Here is a 21,010-nt window from a genome sequence, read left to right as displayed (position 1 = left end):
GGCAGAGAAATGAAGCGACTTGCCCAAGGTCACACAGCAGACAAGTGGTGGAGCCAGAATTAGAACCCAGGTCCTTCTGACTCCCAGGCCTGTGCTCAATCCACTAGGTCAGGACGGGGCTTCTTGAGCGAAGAACCTGGCGAATCCTGGGGCCAGTCAAGGACCTGAGCCACAGAGCTGATGGCTAAGGATTGTGGCTAAGTGCTTAGTACAGTGCTCTGCACACAGTAAGCGCTCGGTAGATACGATTGAATGAATGGTACTTCTTGGGGATAGCTGACTGGTGGAAGCGGTGATAAGCCGTGGGCCGTCTGAATGGATTGAAACCCGTCCTCCTCCAGGGTTTCTCATTAGTTTCTCCCTCCTTTGCTATCTCTGTTCACTCCTCCCTTAAAGTTCTGTCACGCCAGACCTGCTGCATCACCCTGAAGGAAACGAACCGTCGACTTTTTTTTTTTTTTTTTAATCAATGGAAGGGCAAAGAGTGGCTTGGGGAGGCATGAGAAACCATCTGTCTCTGTGCTGTTGGGTGCCAGGTGCATTTCCTCAGCTTGCTAGCAAATCCTCCATCTGTGTTGACTGAATGAAAGCTTCGTGTGGGGCAGGGACTGTGTCCAATCTGATGATCCTGGATCCACCTCAATGCTTAGCCCAGTGCTTGGCATGTCCTAAGTGCTCAATAAATTCCATCTTCATTGTCACCATCATCAAGGACACCTCCTGGCACTTAGGTTTCCGTTGGCCAGGTCTCCACATGGCCAAGTCTAAGGGATCCTGATGCCGCCTTGAACCCCAGTCTACAATTCTAGTAATAATTATAACTGTGGTATTTGTTAAGCGCTTACTATGTGCCAGGCACTGTACTAAGCGCAGGGGTGGATTCAAGCTAATCAGGTTGGACACAGTCCCCGTCCCACGTGGGGCTCACATTCTCAATCTCTATTTTACAGATGAGGTAACTGAGGCACAGAGAAGTAAAGTGACTTGCCCAGGATAAATGGCCGAGCTGGGATTAGAACCCATGACCTTCTGACTCCCAGGCTCCATCCACTATGCGATGCTGTTTCTACGGGGAATGCCTCTACCCCTTCCCATCCCAGTCAAGCTCCCTCTTGGACAGAGTCACTGAACGGTCATGTGATCAGTGATCAGTCAGTGGTTCACTGTCCTGACTGTAAAATGTGGGCTGGAGTCGTGCTCTGACCCCAGACTTCCGCCATGGGGGGTGGGGGAAGTCACGTGCTGTGCCACGCTCTACCAAACTTCAGGTTCCCATTTCTGTACGACAGAGAGGAGAAAGTGCTTCCCCTTTCCCAGCGATACAAGTGACTCCAGCGACATTAGGACAGCCAACTCTCTGGTCTCTCCCAGGGAGAGGACATTTTTCCATAGCTGGGGGAGGTGGCCTGTCACGGGGAGGGGTGGAGTGTCTCCAGTTTTTACCTGGATCAGTTTTCCAGTCCGCCTCCGGTTGCAAAAAGAGGGGGTGAGTTCCCCGGTCAGAATACTCACTCCTGAGTCTCCTTGGGGATATAACTCATTTGGCCTCCATTTTGGAAACACTTTTATTATTATTAATAATAATAACTGTGGTATTTGTATGTGCCAGGCACCGAATTAAGCCCTGGATGGATACAAGCAGATTGGTTTGGACACAGTCCCTGTCCCACGTGGGGCTCGAAGTCTCAATCCCCATTTTATAGACGAGGTAACTGAGACAAAGAGAAGTAAAGTGACTTCCTCAAGGTCACACAGCAGACGAACGGTGGAGCTGGGATTAGAACCCATGACCTTTTGACTCCTGGCCCATGCTCTATCCATTATGCCACGCTTTTTCTCAAACCTGGATCCTGCTGACCTCTTCCAAATCGAGCCTGATGCCCTCATGGCTGAAGCCTGGGCCTCGGGCTTCAACTGTGCTTTTCCAAGCACTTAGTACAGTGCACCGCACTGTAGACTGGAAGCTCCTTGTGGTTGGGGGGGAACAGGTCTACCTTCTCTATTATATGATAATGTACTTTCCCAAGCCTTTAGACAGTACTCCGCACACAATAAGTGCTCAAAAAATACCACTGATTGACTGATTATCTCTCCTGGGTGCTAAATAAATATCCCAACAAGATTATGACTACTGCTATGAGAAAAAAATGGAGATATTCACTACAAATTGCGAGGGGTTTGGATACTTTACCTGGGAATTTGGCAGCTTTTTCTGAAGAGCTACAGTCTGCCGAGTTAGAAAATTCTACGCTGCTCTCGTCTACTGTGGAAATGCCTATGGCCTGACCTCAATTCCAGCCATTGTTGCTATCACGTTCTAATCAGTTCTTGATCTCCTGGGGCTTCTTTAACACAAAGCAAGTTAACCGAATTTCTGCGTGAATTAGCTTTTCCATTCAGGTCCTTGGCATCTCCTCTCACACCTGCCTCTCACTGGCTCGCCATCTCTCCTGAGGTCACGGGGTTGCATTCTAAGGGGCATTTGTTAATAATCCGTTCCCTTCCCCAATGATTGAAAGTCTCTGGAATTTGGCCCCGTGACAAGACAGAAATCGATCATCCGGGATGTATTTTAGGCACGAGCCCGGAATAGGCCTGTTCCCTTTCAGACGGTGGATGAGGACTTTTGCGAGTAGTGTAGTTCGGGAAGGGTTGGGGAGAGAGGGTTTTGAGGTTTATCGGGATCAAGCCGGCAGCCCGGTGGCCTGACCTGCGAGCCCGGGGAGCACTCGGCCAATCCAAGGTGAAAAGGCACTGTAACCTCACCCAGGAGCTACCCACAGCGGGGACCTACCTTGTTTTTTTTTTTTTTTTAAGAGAACGCGGGACGCGTCCTCTTTTAATCGTTACGATATTTCCAAATGCTGCTTTCCTCGCTCTTTGAGAGAAAAAGCTGCAGAGTCCTTGTGCGGTTACTGAAAACAGGAACCCCGGCTTTTGCAAACACCCCAAGCCTTCCTTATTTCTAACAGAGGAAGTGTGTGGCCTGTTTGGTAACTGCTGTTCTACACGATAGCATGAACTTCACAACTCTTGCCCCGACCCCACAGCCCTGACATTCGTCGGGGGCAGCTCCGCTTTCAAGGGGGCGAGGGGGGGGGTGAGTGTACCCCCAGATTGTCGGCCTCGGGGAGCCCCGCGGACTGGAAGACCATGCTCTGCATCTAAAGGTGAGCCCAGCTTCCACTCAGGGGAGGGAGGGGGCCGGTAGCTGAATTTGTACCTCTCCCAGCCCACCAGGGCAGGAAAGCTGGAAAGACCCATGTTGGTAGAGTACAATTCCTCCAGGTGAGTCAGATCCGAGATCCGACGGGTGCCGCTTGCCCTAGCTTTGTTTTTTGGGCCGAAGGGACGGGTGCCGGCTTGGTGACGGCGGCGGGGGAGCCGGACTGCAGATTCCTGGCTGGGGAGGGGTCCGGGGAGAAGCCTTATCCGTGCAGGAAAACAGGGAGTCCTGTGCAACTAAGGGGATGGGTGGAACAACGGTTCGGAAACCGGAAGGGTCATCCGGGGTCATTTCTTCCTTCGTGGGCAATCTCCGGGCCGGGCTAGTCTTAGTGACAGTTCTGCCATGGGGAGATTTCACGGTGGGGGTGAGAGTGGGAGATTGGTTTCTCTTGCATCTGCAGTTAGATCCTTTTGGGAACCTGAAAGGAACTGTTGGACAAGAGGCCACAACCCCCTTTTCAAGAGTGAAGGATTCTTATGCAGCTCCCGATGACGTCCAAGTGTGTGTGTGTGTGTGTGTGTGCCTGTGTGTAAGCATGTGTCACTCACCAGTCACTAAAAATAGAACCTTACAGAGGTATCATACTGTGGATCAATAGCTAATCAAAACTGAACTGTCACAGGATGTGTAAGGAGCAGAAATTACAGGGTTCTTTTTTCAAAGCTCTCACGCGATTTGGCTCGAGAGAGACGTTAAGATGGCAAACGAGTCTGCATAAAGAGCAAACTGGGCATAGTTTAACCTGAGAATTTGTGAGGCATTTCTGCCACGTCAAGTCGCCAACCTAATATACCGGCCCAGGGCTTCAGACCGACATTACTACTAGTCTGCACTTAATTTCTGCTTTGGACAAGAGCTTTCTAAGGGCTTTAAAGTTTTCCCAGTTCATAGCAGCTGGCTGGCTAACTTTACTTGACTACTAGGTGTTCAAGGGTACGGCCACTTTGCTGCCAGAGATTTCCTTCTGTGTTTGGGAAAGGGACCGCCTGGAGATGTGATCTGGGCAGCTGGTGGATCTCAGGTGGGTTCACGGGATTCAAAGAAATTTGGAAGTCGGACTTTAAATTGCTCTGGGAAAAATCTCGCCCAGCCCGACTGGATGTCAAGAGGTGTGGAATTCAGCAGAAAGCAGAAAGAAGCCGCTAATTATGGCGGGTTCTATTAAGCTCTTACTGTGGGATAAGCCCTAAGACAGGGACAAAGTTATCTCTGTCGGCCAGGGCTCCCACTAAAACAAAGACGATAAAAAGGTGAAAGTTAATTTCATCAACAGGGTTTGCTCATTAAAATTACCCTAGGCAAGCCCATGTGCTCAAGGATGAAAAAACTTTGATTCTTAGTGAAACGGGACAAAAACATCTCTGTCTCTTTAAAGATGTTGAGGTGAGCCATGAGCTTGGCATTTTGGCTGCGTTATGGAGCCTCACCTGAAACAGGGCAGATTCAGGACCGACTACCCCCTGTTTGTGAGTAACTTCAGGTGACGAGGGCAGCGAGCCACACTTGGGGTGTAAAACACCAGTGACACATTTACTGATTCACTGGGGGTTTGACAGAATTGAAAATTCACCTGGGGAGGTGAGATGTGGAAACAGACTTCAACGGAGCCGAGGGGAACTTGCTTCAGTACTTGCCAGGACTCGGGCAGGGGGAAATGTGGATTTCTAAGGGGGGGGGTGTGTGTATGCGTGTGTTGGGGTGTTGTGGGGAGGGCGGACACTCCTGCCCTGGAGATTTTAAGGATGGGAATAGCCAGTGCTCAAGGTGCCCGTTGAGATGGACGGGATTGGAATAACTGGTGCTCAAGATGTCCCTGGAGGTGGATGGGCAGAGCCGGTCCGAGGGGACCACTTTTCACTGTGAGCTTTGAGGGTGACAAATGGGGAGCGTGATCCTAGTGGATAGAACATGGGCCTGGGATTTGGAAGGATTTGGGTTCTAATCCCAGCTCCGCCACTTGTCTGCTCTCTGACCTTGGGCAAGTCACTTCACTTCTCTGCACGTCAAATACCTCCTCTGTAAAAATGGGGATTAAGACTGTGAGCCCACTGTGGGACCCCCAGGCCTGTGCTTTATCCTCTAGGCCACAGTGCTTCTGGTTCTGGTATTTGTAAAGCAGTTGCTATCTGTCAAGCGCTGTTCTAAGCAGTGGGGTAGACACGAGTTAGTGAGATCAGACCCAATCCCTGTCCCACGTGGGACTCCCATTTGAGGTAGGAGGGAGAACAGATATTGAATCCCCATTTTCCAGATGAGGAAACTGAGGCACAGAGAAGTGAAGTGACTTGTCCAAGGTCACTCAGCAGACCAGAAGCAGAGCCAGCATTAGAACCCAGGTCCTCTGTCTCCCAGGACCGTGCTCTTTCCACTAGCCCACGCTACTTCTCTTGATCAAAATAATACAGTTCTATTTGAAAAAGGGATTTAAATCAAAGAAGCACAATAACGAGACCAAAGAGCTACATAAATATTTAAGCCCTTAGTTAAAACTTCAATTCTATTTTTAATGTACACATATGCTGACACAGAACCTAATTTTCCAAGGGTTATCAGCACCTCCTGTTGCCTTTATCTCTCCTAAATGGAGAAGGGTTTTGATCGCTCGATAAAGTCAGTCAAAATGCTTTGATGGGAGGGGAAGGAACTGTCACGCCAAAGTAAGCTCATCAGGGTGCACCGTAGGCAATACCAGCTTTAGAATTCAACAGCGCTAAAAGACGAGCCTTCTACTGGGGTACGGTTCCACTGACTGCTAAAGTGATCCCCACTCGACCCAGGACTGGAAATGCCATCCAAGTCCCCGCCAGGAGTCCCCCGATCCCAGTGGGAGAGAGAGTTCTGCTTTCCACTTTCTCATTAAAACCCTGGAAACGGCAGTCCCGGGGGACAGCCCCTCCCAAACCTGTGGGTGGCAATCTGAATACAGGGTGTTCCGCCTGCTTCGTGTTTTCAATACCGCTATCATCAGAGGGATCGGAGGCTGACGAGAGAGGCAGGAGGAGGCAGCGGCTTTCCCGGAAGGTCAAGAAAAAAGCCCAACCCAACGGACTGAGGACACCGTGTTCCCAACGCGCTTACGCTCCTCACCCCAAGGACAAAAAAAAAACAGACTCTGTCCTTCTGTACTTCCTTCCGCCTAAGTACTGCTCTAGATCATAACTCTACCGGCCAGTTTGGTACAGAGAGTCCCGCTGACGGTGCGGGAAAGGGAGACATCAGAGCAAGGTGCGGTGTCCGTGTCATCATGGGAGAGGACAGATTCCCCCTCTTCCTCGCTGTTTCGGGGCAGGGCTCCAGCAGGCTTCCCCCGCCCCTCCCAGAGCTGAGCGATGAGAGAAAGTTCCAGCAAGCAGCAACAGTGGGTGATGGGAATTTGGTTCAGGGTTGGTGTGAAAGTTGCCAAGAGGCTGAGAGCACATCTTCCTTTCCTGTCACTCCCAGCTCATTTGGGGGGACAATTTTGGATAGAGCACGGGCCTAGAATTCACAAGGACCTGGGTTCTAAGCCCAGCTTCACCTTGGGCAAGTCACCCAAGTTCTCCATTCCACATTTACTGCTTCTGTAAAACGGAGGCTAATACTGTGATCCCCGGGTGGAACATGGACTGTGTCCACCCTGATTAGCTTGTATCTACCCCGGTGTTTAGTAGAGTGCTTGGCACATAGTAAGCACTTAAATAAAATTTTTTACAAAACAAAAACCACCGAACCCATCAGAGGAGCAGGGGCGGACTTTAAGAACTCAGTTACTTTTGGAACCTTCAAATAATAGTCAAAAGACCCGCAGATAGAAGGACTCTATCAAAACAATGCGCGTCAAATCGTCTGAAGACTGAAGTCCATTACGAGTACAAAAAATCAGAATTGTCCTCCTTTAAAAGCCTGAAGTTATTGAAAAATCATGGTGGATGCACCAGAAGGTCTTATTTTCTGGTTTTGTAGCATTCATTCCCACCGGGGGGCAAACACATGGAATTTGTTAGCACAAGAAATGGCGTAGGCCAAAAATAACAGCCAGTTGGAAAAGAGTTCGGATCCATTCATAGATCCAAGGGCCATAGTCAGTCAGTCAGTCAGTCAGTTGCATTTATTGAGTGCTTACTGTGTTCAGAGAACATTCTTAAGCTCTTGGGAGAGTATGAAATAACAATAAAGACACATTCCTTTCCCACAGTGAGCTCACAGTCTAGAGGGGGAGATAGACATTGATATAAATAAATAGATGGCTACTGGAGGAAAAATGAGAGAAAAAGAGGGAGAGTTGAAGGGTATTCAATCTGGGTCCTTCCCCCAACTCCTGGGATGGACCTCCAGTAGAACAAGCATCCCAAGGTTCCTAGTAGCATCCTGTGGGCACTGTACTTTCCCAAACCACTGTCTACTATGCGACCTTAGGCAAATAACTGAGCGTTTTTGTGCCTCAGTTACCTCATCTATAAAATGGAGATTAAGACTATGAGCCTCATGTGGGACAGGGACCGTATCCATTAGCTTATATCTGCCCCAGCACTTAGTGCAGCACTTAACAAATATCATAGTAAAAATCATACAGGGTCCCCCAGGCTGATCATTCACCCGACATCTACTCCGAATATGAATATCAGTCGACAATAAAGTTTCTGAGCAACTTCTGAGAGCCCAGTCAGAGTGATCCGCCTGGCCCTGGGGGAATTCCAGAAGAAGAGTAAGACGGGTTCCCTGTCCTTGAGGAACTTATAATCATATTAGAAGAGGCAGGAGAAAGAGGAATAGACAAGATACAAAGAGAACCAGAAAATTAAGAAGCTTCTTAATATATGAGACCCAAAATACAAACTGCCTCAAACCGAGTGTGACCGCTACAAGGGGTAAACCTTCAGTACGAACAGTCAGTCCTTCCGCGCTGAGGAAAACCTGAGCTGTAGAACTCACTCCGACCAAGCCCGTAAGCATGCGCAAAACCATTTCCTTCAACACTACGAGCATGTGTACAACAATATTTTCCAACACCTCATGCTTCTGCACCATTTCCTCCAACTCTGTCTACATGTACCTAACCATTTTCTCCAAAATTACCTTCCTGTGCACAACTATTTTCTCCAGTACCACACGGAGGTGTGCCACGATTTCCTCCAACACAGCAAGCACGTGCACAACCCTGTTGTCGAATGAGGCGGGCGTTCCGCTCTTCACGGAGCCAAGCGTAGGCTTCCTAAGAGGCCTAGAGATTCTTGGATTGAGAGCCTTCCGTCGAGGGACGGGGATCATGGACAATTCCCACATGCGTCCACTCTAAGAACGTAGTACAGTATTCTGCACGCAGTAAGCATCCCGTCACTGGATAGGGATTGTCTCTATCTGTTGCCGAACTGTCCATTCCAACCGCTTAGTACAGTGCTCTGTACATAGTAAGCGCTCAATAAATACTCTTAAATGAATAAATACTATTACTACTACTAAAAAAAAGTGGTATTTGTTAAACTCTTACCGTGGGCCAGGCACTGTACTAAGCACTGGGGTAGATGTAAGCAAATTGGGTTGGACGCAGTGCCCTGTCCCATGTGGGGCTCACAGTCTCAAACCCCATTTTACAGATGAGGTAACTGAGGCCCAGAGAAATGAAGTGACTTGACCGAGGTCATTCGGCATACAAGTGGCGGAGCCGGGTTTAGAACCCACGACCCTCTGACTCCCAGGACCGTGCTCTAACCACTGTGTGATGCTGCTTCCCATCAGCAGTGTGACCTAGAGAAAAGAGCTTGGTCCTGGGAACCTGAGAACCCGGCTTCTAATCCCAGCTTCACCACATACTTGCTGTTTGACCTGGGACAAATCACTTAACTTCTCTGTGCCTCATCTGCAAAATGGGGATCTAATTCCTGCTTCCCCCCCAACTTAGACTGTGAGCCCCAGGTGGGACCCGATTTTCTACTCGGCGCTTACGACAGTGCTTGGCCAATAGTAAGCGTTTAATAAATACCATAGGTATTATTCCAACTACTACTGAAGCTGGGCTCGTGAATTTCCATGGCAGTTGCGGTAACTCAGCCCTTCGGCGAGTTACCCTCAGCAGATGCTCACAGTGTCAATCAATCAGTGGAATTTATTGAGCACTTACTGCGTGCAGAGCACCGTACTAAATGCTTGGGAGACCGCAATACAACAGCGTCGGTAGACATGCTCACTGCCCGCAAGGAATTTACAGTCCAGAGGGGAAAGCAACCCGGCTGGCAAACAGGGATGGTGATCGAGCCACGTGGTTCGGGTACCGCCCAGAGAGTCGGAAGGACCTGGGTTCTAATTCTGGCTCTGCCACTTGTCTGCTGTGTGACCTTGTGCGAGTCACTTCACTTCTCTGGGCCTAAGTTCCCTCAACTGTAAAATGCGGATTAAAACCGTGAGCGCTTTGTGGGACAGGGACTGTGTCAAACGTAATCATCTACCCTAGTACCGTTTCGGGCACATAGTAAGCGTTTTACAAATACAGCAAAAAAGGGTCAGGCTGGATTGTGCTAACCACCAGCTCCGTGCCCAAAGGTACGGTAAACTCCCCGCGTGCGGTGATTGCGTCTACCAACTCCATTATATCGTGCTTTCCCAAGTGTTTAGTTCAGTGCTCTGCATCCAGTAAGGTTCAACGGATACCATCGCCTGACTGATTGAAGGGCACCTCCATAATCACCCCTTCCGTGACCCACCACATCTTTGTCTGCCTTGTGAAAACATTATAATAATAACAACTATGTGTCAAGTTCTGTTCTAAGCACTGCAGTAAATGTCAACTTAGTCGGGTTGGACTGTCCCACATGGGGCTCACCCGCCATCTACTTCCCAAACATCACTGATGGCCTCTTGCTCTGGTTCCCAGCACCTGGCCTTGCGGGGGGGGGGGTCTCCCAGCCCCCTCAAGCACCCCGATGACCACCCTCTGTGTGACCAGCCACCTGGAGTAAGGTCAGCAGGGACCGAACTGCGGGGGCCAAGGGCAGAGAGGAAAGAGGCTAGCCTTCCGGCTAACCCGGCCCGGTGATGGGCGGACCCACGTCTCGCTCGGGGAAGTTACCGAACACCGTGGGTTGGGGAGGGCATGTTTTTCGGAAGGCTGTGAAGCTTACCTTACCCCCTCTGCCACTCTGGGTTCAGGTTTCAGGTCTTTCACCTGCACGCTTAGAAGTTCTTCCTACCGACCCAAAGGAAAATACATACAGGCAGAGAACACCTGTTTCTAAGGAGGTCACGTCGCCGTTGGGTGGAGGACCGGCTGTGTTCTCGCTCTCTCTTGCTCAGGATGTGGTTTTTGGTCTCTGGATGCTGGCACCCGGGGCGGTGGCTAGTGCCCCCGGCAGTGAGACCACCTGAGGCTGAGCCACTGTCAGGGGTGGGGGTCCCGGCTCCAGAGCAATAAGGTCCTGCCGTCCGGATCTACCTCCAACTTCACAGCAACGGTGGGAATTTCAAAAGCAGACGATGGGGGCCGGGGGGAACCTCTTCCGAGGTCCAGCAGGCCTTGGCTTTAGCTAGTCCCCTGTCACCCCGGCTTCAGCACCCGCGATAAATCCCCGACCACGACGGCACTGGCGGATGGCCGAGGAGATGCCCATCTGCTCTAAATGTCTCCTTCTTTATATCAATCAATCAGGGGCGTGTACCGAGCACCAACTGGGGGCAGAATACTGTCCGTCCATACTCTGACTGTCCATTTGGATGGACTCTGACGGACAATCGGAGACAAACCTTGCTGTGGCTCTCTGAGGCCGAGACCACGGGGTTTCCACCACATCGGAGCAGAATGAAACTCAGAGCTCTGTCCGATCCCAGTCGGGGGGAGAGCAGGTTCCCGTCGACGGAGAAACTGCAGACTCCTATTCCCACCCCTAACTCAGGGCAGTTCCTTGGACCAGACCTCTACCGTCTCTGGGCCTCTATTTCTTTGGGGGTCAATGAATGAGACCTGCAACCTCTTCGCCTGGGATAACAGCTGCTGTGCCAAGCGCTGTGCTATACGTTGGAGTAACTGTAAGCTAATCGGATTGGATACCGTCTCTGTCCCACAAGGAGCTCACAGTCTCAGAGGGAGGGAGAATGCGGTAATTCATCCCCACCTAACAGATGAAGAAACTGAGGCCCAGAGAAGTGAAGTGACTTTCCCAAAGTCACGGAGCAAGCCGGACTAGAACCTGAGAAGCAGTTTGGTCTAGTGGAAAAAGCACGGGCCTGGGGGTCGCAGGACCTGGGTTCTAATCCCAGCTCTGCCACTCTTCTGCTGTGTGACCTTGCTGTGTGACTTACCTTTTCTGGACCTTACTTCCTTATACGTAAAATGGGGATTAAATCCTACTCCCTCCTACCTAGACTGTGAGTCTCACGAGGAACAGGGACTGTGTCCAACCTGATGACCCTGTATCTACTCCAGTGCTTAGATCGCGCGTGACACATAACAAATACGATAATGATGATTATTATTATTGAATCTCCTGGCCCTCGGGCCACATTGCTTCTCGGTGGGCCGAGGGGCGAAGGAGGCCCGTCGGATGTTCAGAACCACACAGAATTGCTCTCTAAGGAACAGCACCTGGTTCAGATCAAGGGCAGTAAAGGGTAACCCACCCCCATTGAAACTCTTCTTTATCTACCCTGAATTGTCTAAGACACCTCCTACCAGAAATTAGGTGAACTCCTCTTCCTAGGCTGAAGCTCGAACCTCTTTCCCTGACATTCCCGGACTGTGCTCCCCACCCCCTCCTCAATTCCAGGCTGGGCGGGACCCTGACCGCGGGCCGGACCTGCCAGGACTCCTGGACGGATGACACAGACCATTCGGCGGGGGGGATGGGGAGGGAGGTTTCGCTTTCTACTTTTCGGTTCACTGCCAGGGCGAGGCAGAGAATGTCAGGGGGAGGATTGCGGGTCTTCTTGGGGAGCTGGGACTCTCTGTGAGTCTTGATGGGGTTGGAGGAGGAGGAGCCCGGGAAAGAGGAGGAGGACAGATGAAGGAGCTGGGGCCGAGAGGGCAGAGGGAGCCGGGGTGGTGGAGGAAGAGATGCACGATCCAGAATTGTTCCTGAAAGAGAAGTGGGGGGAAATTTGCACAAGAGCAACTGGGCAGAGGTCTGGGGACCTCATGGGAAAAGGGGTGCAGGGAAGGGTGAAATGACCTAGACCTTTGACCTAGACTGGGAGCCCCACGAGAGGCAGGAACCATGTGTAACCTGATTATTTGCCCCAGCACTCTGCACGGTGCTCAACACATAGTAAGTGCTAAAGGAACCCCACAGTTATATTTACTACATGGCCAGCAAGCTGTGAGACTGCGACTGGGGGACTGTGAGAACCATGCTGATTTGGGTGGTGGCTGGATTGGTGGAGGAGGGAGGCCCCCACATAAATCTAGAGGTGAATTGCCAGTTTTGGATCTGTAAAGGACCTCTCTGCATCCTTGGAGGGAGATATTAGGGGGAGTCAGGGAGACTGGGGGTGGGGGTGGGATCTGAGAATTAGGACCTGGGTTCTAATCACAGCTCTGCCACTTTTCCGCTGGACCCTCATGGACGGCTTCTGGGGACAGGGAGAACACAGTGCTCCTGCACCCGTTTTCAAGTGGAATATTCAGCTTGCTGGCCATGTAGTAAATATAACTGTGGGGTTTCTGTGCAGAGTGCAGGGGCAAATAATCAGATTATACATGATTCCTGCCTCTCCTGGAGCTCCCTGTCTAGGTCATAGGGAGAAAAAGTATTGAATCCCCATTTTCCAGATAAGGAAACGGAGGTACAGGCAGTCAATCATATTTATTGAGCGCTTACTCTGTGCAGAGCACTGTACTAATCCCTTGGGAGAGTCCAATACAACAATAGACAGACATATTCCCTATCCACATTGCGCTTGACTTGCCCAGGGTCCCACAACAAGCAAGTGGCAGAGCAAGGATTAGAACTCAGGTCCTCTGACTCTCAGGACTGTGCTTTTTCCACTAGGCTATCTTCTGTTTTCTGTGACGACTTTGTTAGCCCCAGTTCCTCAGTAATGGGGCGAGTGAGCCTACGGAAGGGAGCAGACAGCCTGACATTCCCAACGGGAAACAGTGTGCCCTCCAGGAAGCAGTGTAGCCTGGTAGAAAGAACACAGGCCTAGGAGTCCAAAGACCTGGGTTCTAATCCTGGCTCCACCACTTGCCTGCTGTGTGTGACCTTGGCCAAGTAACTTCACTGGGCCTGTTTCCTCATCTGTAAAATAGGGACTCAACCCTACTCCCTCCTATTTAGACTCGGAGCCCCAAGTGGGACAGGGATTGTGTCCAACCTGATTATCCGGTATCTACCTCAGCGCGGTGCTTGGCACAAAGTAAGCGCTTAATAGGTACCACGCCGGAGCTCAGACGGTCAATTCCTGGGAATTGAACCCCTGGATAGCTGCCTCATTCTTTTCCGTTTGCTCTGTGCACCCTGCCCAGCTAGGAGCCATGGGAACGGCAGTATTAGGAGCGTGCGCCGGCTCCGGCTGAGAGCTGAGCCTCGGGCTGAGCGCTTGGGAAATGTGAGGAGGAAGAGGAGTCAGTCAGTCAATTGCATTTATTGAGCGCTTACTGCGTGCAGAGCACTGTACTAAAGCTCTGGGGAGAGGACAATATACCAATATAACAGACACATTCCCTGTCCACCACGAGCTTGCAGTCTAGAGGGGGAGACGGACATGTATATAAACAGATAAATGACGGCTATCTACCTAAATGCTGGGAGGCTGGGAGGGGGTGAGGTGAAAAAAAGGAGCAAGTCAAGGTGGCGCAGAAGGGAATGGGAGAAGATGAAAGGAGGGCTAAGTCAGCGAAGGCCTCTTCGAGGAGATGTGCCTTCAATAAGGCTTTGAACGGGGGTGGGGAGAGTAATTGTCTGTCATATTTGAAGAGGGAGGATGTTCCAGGCAGTCGGAACATGAAACGTGGGAGCTTGGAGGGGGGCGGTGGGGGTCTCTGGAACATCTGCTTGGCTTTGCTCGGGACAGCCCGAGGCAGCGTTGGTAATTCACACCCCAGACCCTCTGATCTCGGAAGGCCCCACACCGTTCCGTCCGAGCTAGTCGGCAGACTCTTGGGCTCGCTCCCTGGACTCAGGGAAGCAGAGGTGCAGACTCCCGCTCGGCTGCGTCCCACAGACAGCTACCGCTCTGACTTCCTCCCGCCTGCGCTCAGAGCGATGGAAACTTCTGCTACTTGCAGTATTTACTAGCAACTTCCCTCTCTGCGGTTTTCTCCGTCATTCCCCCGATAAAGGAACTCGAGCCCCGCAGGTCTACCAAACCCCGAGCTGCCTTCAGCACACGAAGACGCCAGCTCCCCGGGAGCCCAGGTGCTCGCCATGGCCCACGATGCCCTTTGAACGGGGCTCTCGCTCTCCTCCCTCTCAGCGGGGGCGTGGTGCTCAGCCCGCGTTCTGTCTGTCTGTCCCCCTGCCTCAGCCTTGGGTCTGTACGTCCGAACCGGAGTGGGAGCGATGGGCAACGCTGTGAAGACGGAGGCAGCTCCACCGGCCAGGCCCCCACCCTGCCTTCCAGGTAAGCTGGGTCTCCGGGGGTGGGAACGGGGTAGGGGGCAGGATCCCCATCAGTCGGTGGTATTTATCGAGTGCTTACTGTGTGCCCAACGCTGTACTAAATGCTTGCTAATCGGGGCTGTCCGCGTCGGACTAAATCCCCAGGAGAACCTAGGCGGGAAGCGCGGGCTTTCAAGGTCACGTCCCAGCCGTGGGCTTCTGGGTAATGGCTGTGGGCCACCTGTCCTCACCGGTCCCCCCCGTCTGTGGCTCTCCGGCTTTCTTGGAGTGTTCAGACGCAGTGTTTACAGGACCAGCTGCAAATGATTTTCCAAGTGGTAAGGCCCATTAGACAATAACGTAGTTAATGGCATCTGTTAAGCACTTAGAACAGTGCTTGGCACATGGTAAGCGCTTAACAAATACCATTATTATTATTTGTGCCAAGCACTGTACTGATCGCTGGGGCAGATACAAAACTAACTGGATACGGTCCCTGTCCCCCACCAGGCTCACAGTTCATAGGAGAGGGACAACAGGCGGTAAATCCCCATTTTACAGATGAGGAAACCAAGGCACAGAGAAGTTACTCAGTGAGCAAGTTTCTTCACACAGATGTTGGACAGAACCAGGAGGCTATTAATAACGTCACCTCAATTGTGGCTCACACTGTTTCTTTTCTAGAGGGCTTTCACACGACATCGATTTTTAATCCTTCTGACATCACCGTACGGAAGGGAAAGGAGGGTGTTATTAGTCCCACTTTGCGGACAAGAAAAGTTAGGCCCAGAGAGTCAAAGTGACTTGCCCGAGGCCAAGTGGCAGAGCTGGGATTAGAACCCAGGTCTCCTGGCTCCTGGCTCCCTCCTATTAATAAAATTCCTGCCCGAGTCTTGGTACAATTCCTCATCTCCCAACTTTGCCCCCTCCTGCCTCGGGGAGGTGTACCTGGGGAGGAATTACGTTTTCAAAAAAAAAAAAAGCAAATTTGTGGCCCGAGACAGGTGATCCAAGAGGATGAAATGAGACATGAACACTTTGACCCCTTGGCGGCCAGGAGGGCTGCAGGTGTTTCTGCGGTCTGGAGTCTTACTGGGGGGCACCCTGGGCACTTGGGCCTTGGGGTTCAGAGAGCCACCCTGGCACGTACTCAACTGCTTGCTCTGTCCTGAGACTCAGCCAAGTGCCCGCTTGGTCCTCAGAAAGGAGCCCGGCTCTGGGGTAAGAGCAACGGGTTGACTCAGCCCCGACAGACAGGCCGTCGGCAGGACTGGAGCTAATTACACCCACTCTAACAGCCCCAGGTAGACCCTGGTTTCCCGGTTCCCCGAGCTGTGCTCTTGGAGCCGGACCCGGGCACCCACATTGCCATTGCCTCCCCTGGCTTTATTTTTTAAAAATATTTGTTAAAAGCTTATTACACGTCGGCCACCGTGCTAAGCGCTGCGGTACAGATTGGGCACAATCCATGTCCCGCGTAGGGCTCTCAGCCTCAATCCCCGCCGTACAGATGAGGTAACTGAGGCACAGAGAAGTGAAGTGACTTGCCCGAGATCACTCCCCAGACAAGTAGCAGAGCTGGGATTAGAACCCAGGTCCTTCTGACTCCCAGGCCCAGGCTCTATCTTCTAGGCCACGCTGCTTGAGCCGCCCGGGAACGCTTCTGAGCCCACCCAGAAACTTCACGGCCTTGTCTCGTGGGCCCGGGAGCCGTGGGCGGAGAGCACCCACCTCTCCCGGCCCGGCGGTAGCCTTGCCACCCCGGTCTCAGAGAACTTCCGCGGAAGCAATTTCTGGCCCTGTTTCTTCCGCAAGCGGCCGACTGCTCCACCCTCGTGCAGCAGCATGGCTTCCGGTCAAGGAGTCGGAGGCGAAGAGCCCCGGCATAGCTCTTAGGCCTGCACGCTAGTCTGCCCTTTTTTCCAGTTTTTTAACCTACCGGTACCTTGCTTTTTTCTTTCAGTTGTTGCCGTGTTATGGTATTTATTAAGTGGTGGCCGTGCGCCAAGCATGTCGTAAGAGCTGGGCTAGAAACAAGTTAATCAGGTTGGACACAGTCCCTGTCCCACATGGTGCTCACAGTCTAATCCTTATTTTGCAATTGAGGAAACTGAGGCACAGACAAGCAGGCAAGCGGTGGAGTCGGGATTAGAACCCATGTCTTTCTGACTCCCAGGCCCACGCTCTATCCACTAGGTCGTGCTAATTTGGCTTGCTCGTATATACTGCAGGGTCTTCATTACCTGCCCCTGACTAATCCACAGGGATGCTGTGGAAACCAGGGAGACGACGGATAGGATGAGGTCGGGAAAATAAAAGGCGCTCTACAAATTCAGTGTCAATTTACCTCTTATCACTGAGTCTCATCCCCTGTCCGCTCAAGGGTCTAAACGGGGGACAGACACACGCGTCCACACATACATACACCCAAACACACTCCAGCGCGCTGTCGGCTGCTCACACAGGAAGGTTGGCAAGGATCCCTTAACTTTCTGTGACCCAGTAAAACTGCTTGCCCAACTCAAAAACAACTCAAGGAGATTTGACTGAGTGATAAGGAATCACAGAGTCTGCACTCCAGACCGACACGTAGTTTCCGATCATGGCCCACACCTCCCCCGGCCTCCCCTCCCCACCCTGGCCCCGGCTCCCCTATTCCTAAATGTGTGGGTTCAGGAACGCAGAACTATGGAGGTTTTGTAAACAACAGAAAGGGACCTCAAGGCTCACAGATGACTCGGTCTGGCTGCTTTTTCTGCAGCCCCAGTGATTCTGATGACAGTTTCTGCCCACTGACTCAAAAAGTCCTCTTAGTGCATTCTGGCCCCATCGAGAGGCGATTTCTGGCGACGTTCCCCTTTTCTGCCAGGCCCGGCTTCCACGGGATCCAGGTCTCGGGGTTCCCTGTTCCCACCACGTGACCCCCGGAGCGGCCACCCCAGGCGAAGGCCTTGTGTTCTTGAAAGAGGGGTCTGAACGCTTGAGCAGATCTCGTGAAAACACCCGTGTGAATTTACCTTTGGGATTTTTTTCAAGATGCAAATGATGCGAGCTCGGTTGACTTTTTCCATCCCCGATCAACTTTTACGGAGGCGAGAGGATCTCCCCCCCGACCCCCGCCGCCCAGGCCAAACTGAGTGTTTCCCCAACATCCCCTCTTTCTACCCCCCGAGACCCGAACCGACCCAGCCAAGAAAGCCTCTCCAATCAGCCGATTTTCAGCCCTCTTCTGAAAAACTTTCCACACCTTTTCAACCGGAAACCTTCCTCCCCACAACCCTCAAGTCCTTTTCTCTTATTGGGTATTCAAACTGAGGCAACAGGGCTGTAGAAATGGCCATCTCCTTATCCGTCTATCAGTCGATCGATCAGTGGTATCTACTGAGCACTTACTGCGTGCGGAGCACTGCACTAAGCGCTTGGGAGAGTACGATATACACCTAGTGCAGAGTCCCCAGCTCCCAGGGATCTGAAGTCACAGACGACGACTAGCCCCCCTAGGGCTCGTCACCCCCATCGTTCATCCGCTCTCTGGATGATGTGTACGCTTCTGCAAGCCCTCCCTTTTCTCAGTGAGGTCAGAACCGGGCCCGGCTTTATTTGTTCTGCCAAGCAGAGAGTTAAGAGAACCCGACCTCCCCAAGTGGAACTGATCCAGAAAGAGAAACTACTTCTAGAATATCAATCAGAAGGAAAGCCCTGCTTCCCCTGGAGGTGGTCCTCCTCTCCCAGACCACCGGATCCCGATCGGGACGCAGCTGCACCGTCCTCCCGGCATCCCATCGCCGTTGGAGACGGGACCCGGGAACCGCCGAGATGATCTGTCTAATCGCGTCAGATCACCGCGTGGCCTAGTGGACGGAGTACGGGCCTGGGAGTCGGGAGGACCTGGGTTCTAATCCCGTCTCCACTACTCGTCTGCTGCTTGAGGCAAGTCACTTCACTTCTCTGTGCCTCAGTTTCCTCATCGGCAAAATGGGGATTAAGACTCTGAACCCCACATGGGAAAGGGACTGCTTCCAACCTGATTAGCTTGTATCTACTCCCGGGCTTAATACAGTGCCCGGCACACAGTAAGCGCTTAACAAATACTGCAGTTATGATTAATTATTATTATTATTATTATAGGTTCTTATGCCTGATGACGCAGTTGGGCTAGCCTGTTGCAGACTCCAAGTTTCCCTTTATGTAGGCTGCCAAGGAATGGGAGCTGGTGAAAATAAGTCATTTCAGGAGACAGGCTTTTCGTCTCAACGTGTCCCCGAGCCGATGGCCCAGAGCCGGGGGGAATAACGTTGCCTCCAGGTTGTCACGATTCCTCATCCTCACCGACTCCCATTCCTTGGGGGTCTTGAGACCGAATCCCCAGAGACACCGTGATTTGCCTGAGACCATCTGGCTCAGGCAGTGTTTCCAGGAAATGTAGGTGAAAACCCCCAGAAACCTCAGACAGGGTTGGGGCAGGCCTATCTAACAAGACCAGCATTCAAACAGCCAGCTGGCTTGGACAACTGAGGAGACCCAGTCAGAGCCGAGAGCCTGGGACGAACCGCTGCCGTTACTGGCCTTACCTTATTCATTTCAAAATGAATAGTAATAATAAATGAGGCATTCATTAAGTACTTTCAGCATCCCAAGCACTGTACTAAGCATTAGGGTAGAGACAAGGTTTCTGCAGATAATGACTCTCCCCACCTTCAAAGCCTTATCGAAGGCACATCTCCTCCAAGAGGTCTTCCCTGACTTAAGCCCTCTTCTCCTTTTCTTCAAATCCCTTCTGCATCGCTCTGACTCGCTCCCTTTATTCAACCCCCATCCCAGCCTCACAGCACTATGTACTTATCTATAAATTATTTTTTTTTATATTAATGTCTGTCTCCCCCTCTAGTCTGTAAGGTCACTGTGGGCAGGAAGCATATCTATTCATTCAAATCATTCAATGGTATTTGTTGAGCACTTACTGTACGCAAAGCACTGTATGTTGTATTTTAGTCTCCCACGTGTTCAGCACAGTGTTCCGCACTCAGTATGAGCTCAATAAATACCATCGATCAGTGGACATATCGACGTATCCAGGAAGGAGTCTCTACAGATCAATTGGCATGATGGAGGGTTGGGGTCTAGTACCACCAAGAGCCACCAGACAGAGGGACAGGGACCGCGTCTAATTCCCACCGGTGTATTCTCTCCCAGCGTTTAGCACAGTGCTCTGTACACATTCAGTCCTTAATAAATGCTATTATTATTCCTACTAAAAGGTCCCCTCTCTCAACCAAGCTTTTCACCAATAACATTTCCTGTTTTTCCCTAGGAGTGGACAGTGATTTTCTCGCTGTCCTCTGTGACTATCCCTCCCCCGACATCAGTCCCCCGATATTCCAGCGCGGGGAGAAACTGCGTGTCATATCAGAGTAAGTAAATCGTCCCACCGCCGCCACCCCCATCCCCAAACCCCTGAAATCTCCGGGAAAAGAGGCCAGCCAGGAAACGGATGAAGCGCCTGGCCGTCTAGCTCAGTCCCTCGCTTGGCCTGACCCTCTGGGGGGAGAGAGAGCCGATGGTTCACTCTCTGAGCTGTCAATCAATCAATCAATCGGCTGGCCGGGTCCTAAAGGGCCCCGTTTAACTTTCTGGAAGGTGGAACGGAGCCCACGGATCCTACTGGCCTGAGACCATCCGCAGGCAATCAGATTTATTGAGCACTTACTGTGTGCAGAGCACTGTAAGCACTTGGGAGCGTACCATACAGTTGCAGAACGATATAGGTACATTCCCTACCCATAATGAACTTAGAGACTAGAGACAGACATTTCTATAAATAAATCCTTCATAATATATAATTTAAAGATAAGCACCGTGGGGTTGGGGGTGAGGATAATATCAAGTTTTCCTAGCGCTCAGTACAGTGTTCTGCACACGGTAAGTGCTCAGTAAGTATCACTGATCGATTGATTCAAGTTACCTAAGCCCAGAGGGTTGGGAACACACAGGTCATTTTGGATAGATGCCCCATCTCCGCTATCTCTCCTCTCGGTCAATTTGAAATCAATTTCTCTCTGACAAGGCGGGCGGCGGGCCCACGTAATGGTTGCCGTCAGTTGCCGACAGACGATCCTGTCTTTCTTGCAGCGAAGGGGGCTGGTGGAGAGCGGTTTCCCTCGGGTCGGGGCGCGAGAGTTACATCCCCGGAGTGTGCGTAGCCAAGATTTACCATGGGTGAGTACCTCCCGGGAGCCCAGCGCTAAGGACTGTCAGCTCGGGGGGTAAAGACCCTGCG

At 51.6% G+C, this 21,010-nt stretch overlaps 2 protein-coding genes across 2 annotated transcripts in view; one reads left to right on the top strand and one right to left on the bottom strand.

The window, feature by feature from the left end:
- TG (thyroglobulin) overlaps positions 1-21,010 on the bottom strand; it is a 141,215-nt gene that overhangs the window by 22,242 nt on the left and 97,963 nt on the right. The window lies entirely within an intron of this gene.
- SLA (Src like adaptor) overlaps positions 3,000-21,010 on the top strand; it is a 30,209-nt gene continuing 12,198 nt past the window's right edge. The window contains exons 1-4 of the mRNA XM_007663670.4: positions 3,000-3,170; positions 14,660-14,755; positions 20,045-20,144; positions 20,863-20,949. Coding sequence (XP_007661860.1) covers positions 14,695-14,755; positions 20,045-20,144; positions 20,863-20,949 — 248 coding nt within the window. The 5' untranslated portion in view covers positions 3,000-3,170; positions 14,660-14,694. The remainder of the gene's footprint in view (positions 3,171-14,659; positions 14,756-20,044; positions 20,145-20,862; positions 20,950-21,010) is intronic.

This window comes from Ornithorhynchus anatinus, chromosome 4 (genome assembly GCF_004115215.2).
Source record: "Ornithorhynchus anatinus isolate Pmale09 chromosome 4, mOrnAna1.pri.v4, whole genome shotgun sequence".
NCBI lineage: Eukaryota > Metazoa > Chordata > Mammalia > Monotremata > Ornithorhynchidae > Ornithorhynchus > Ornithorhynchus anatinus.
This window is presented reverse-complemented; position numbering and strand designations above follow the sequence as displayed.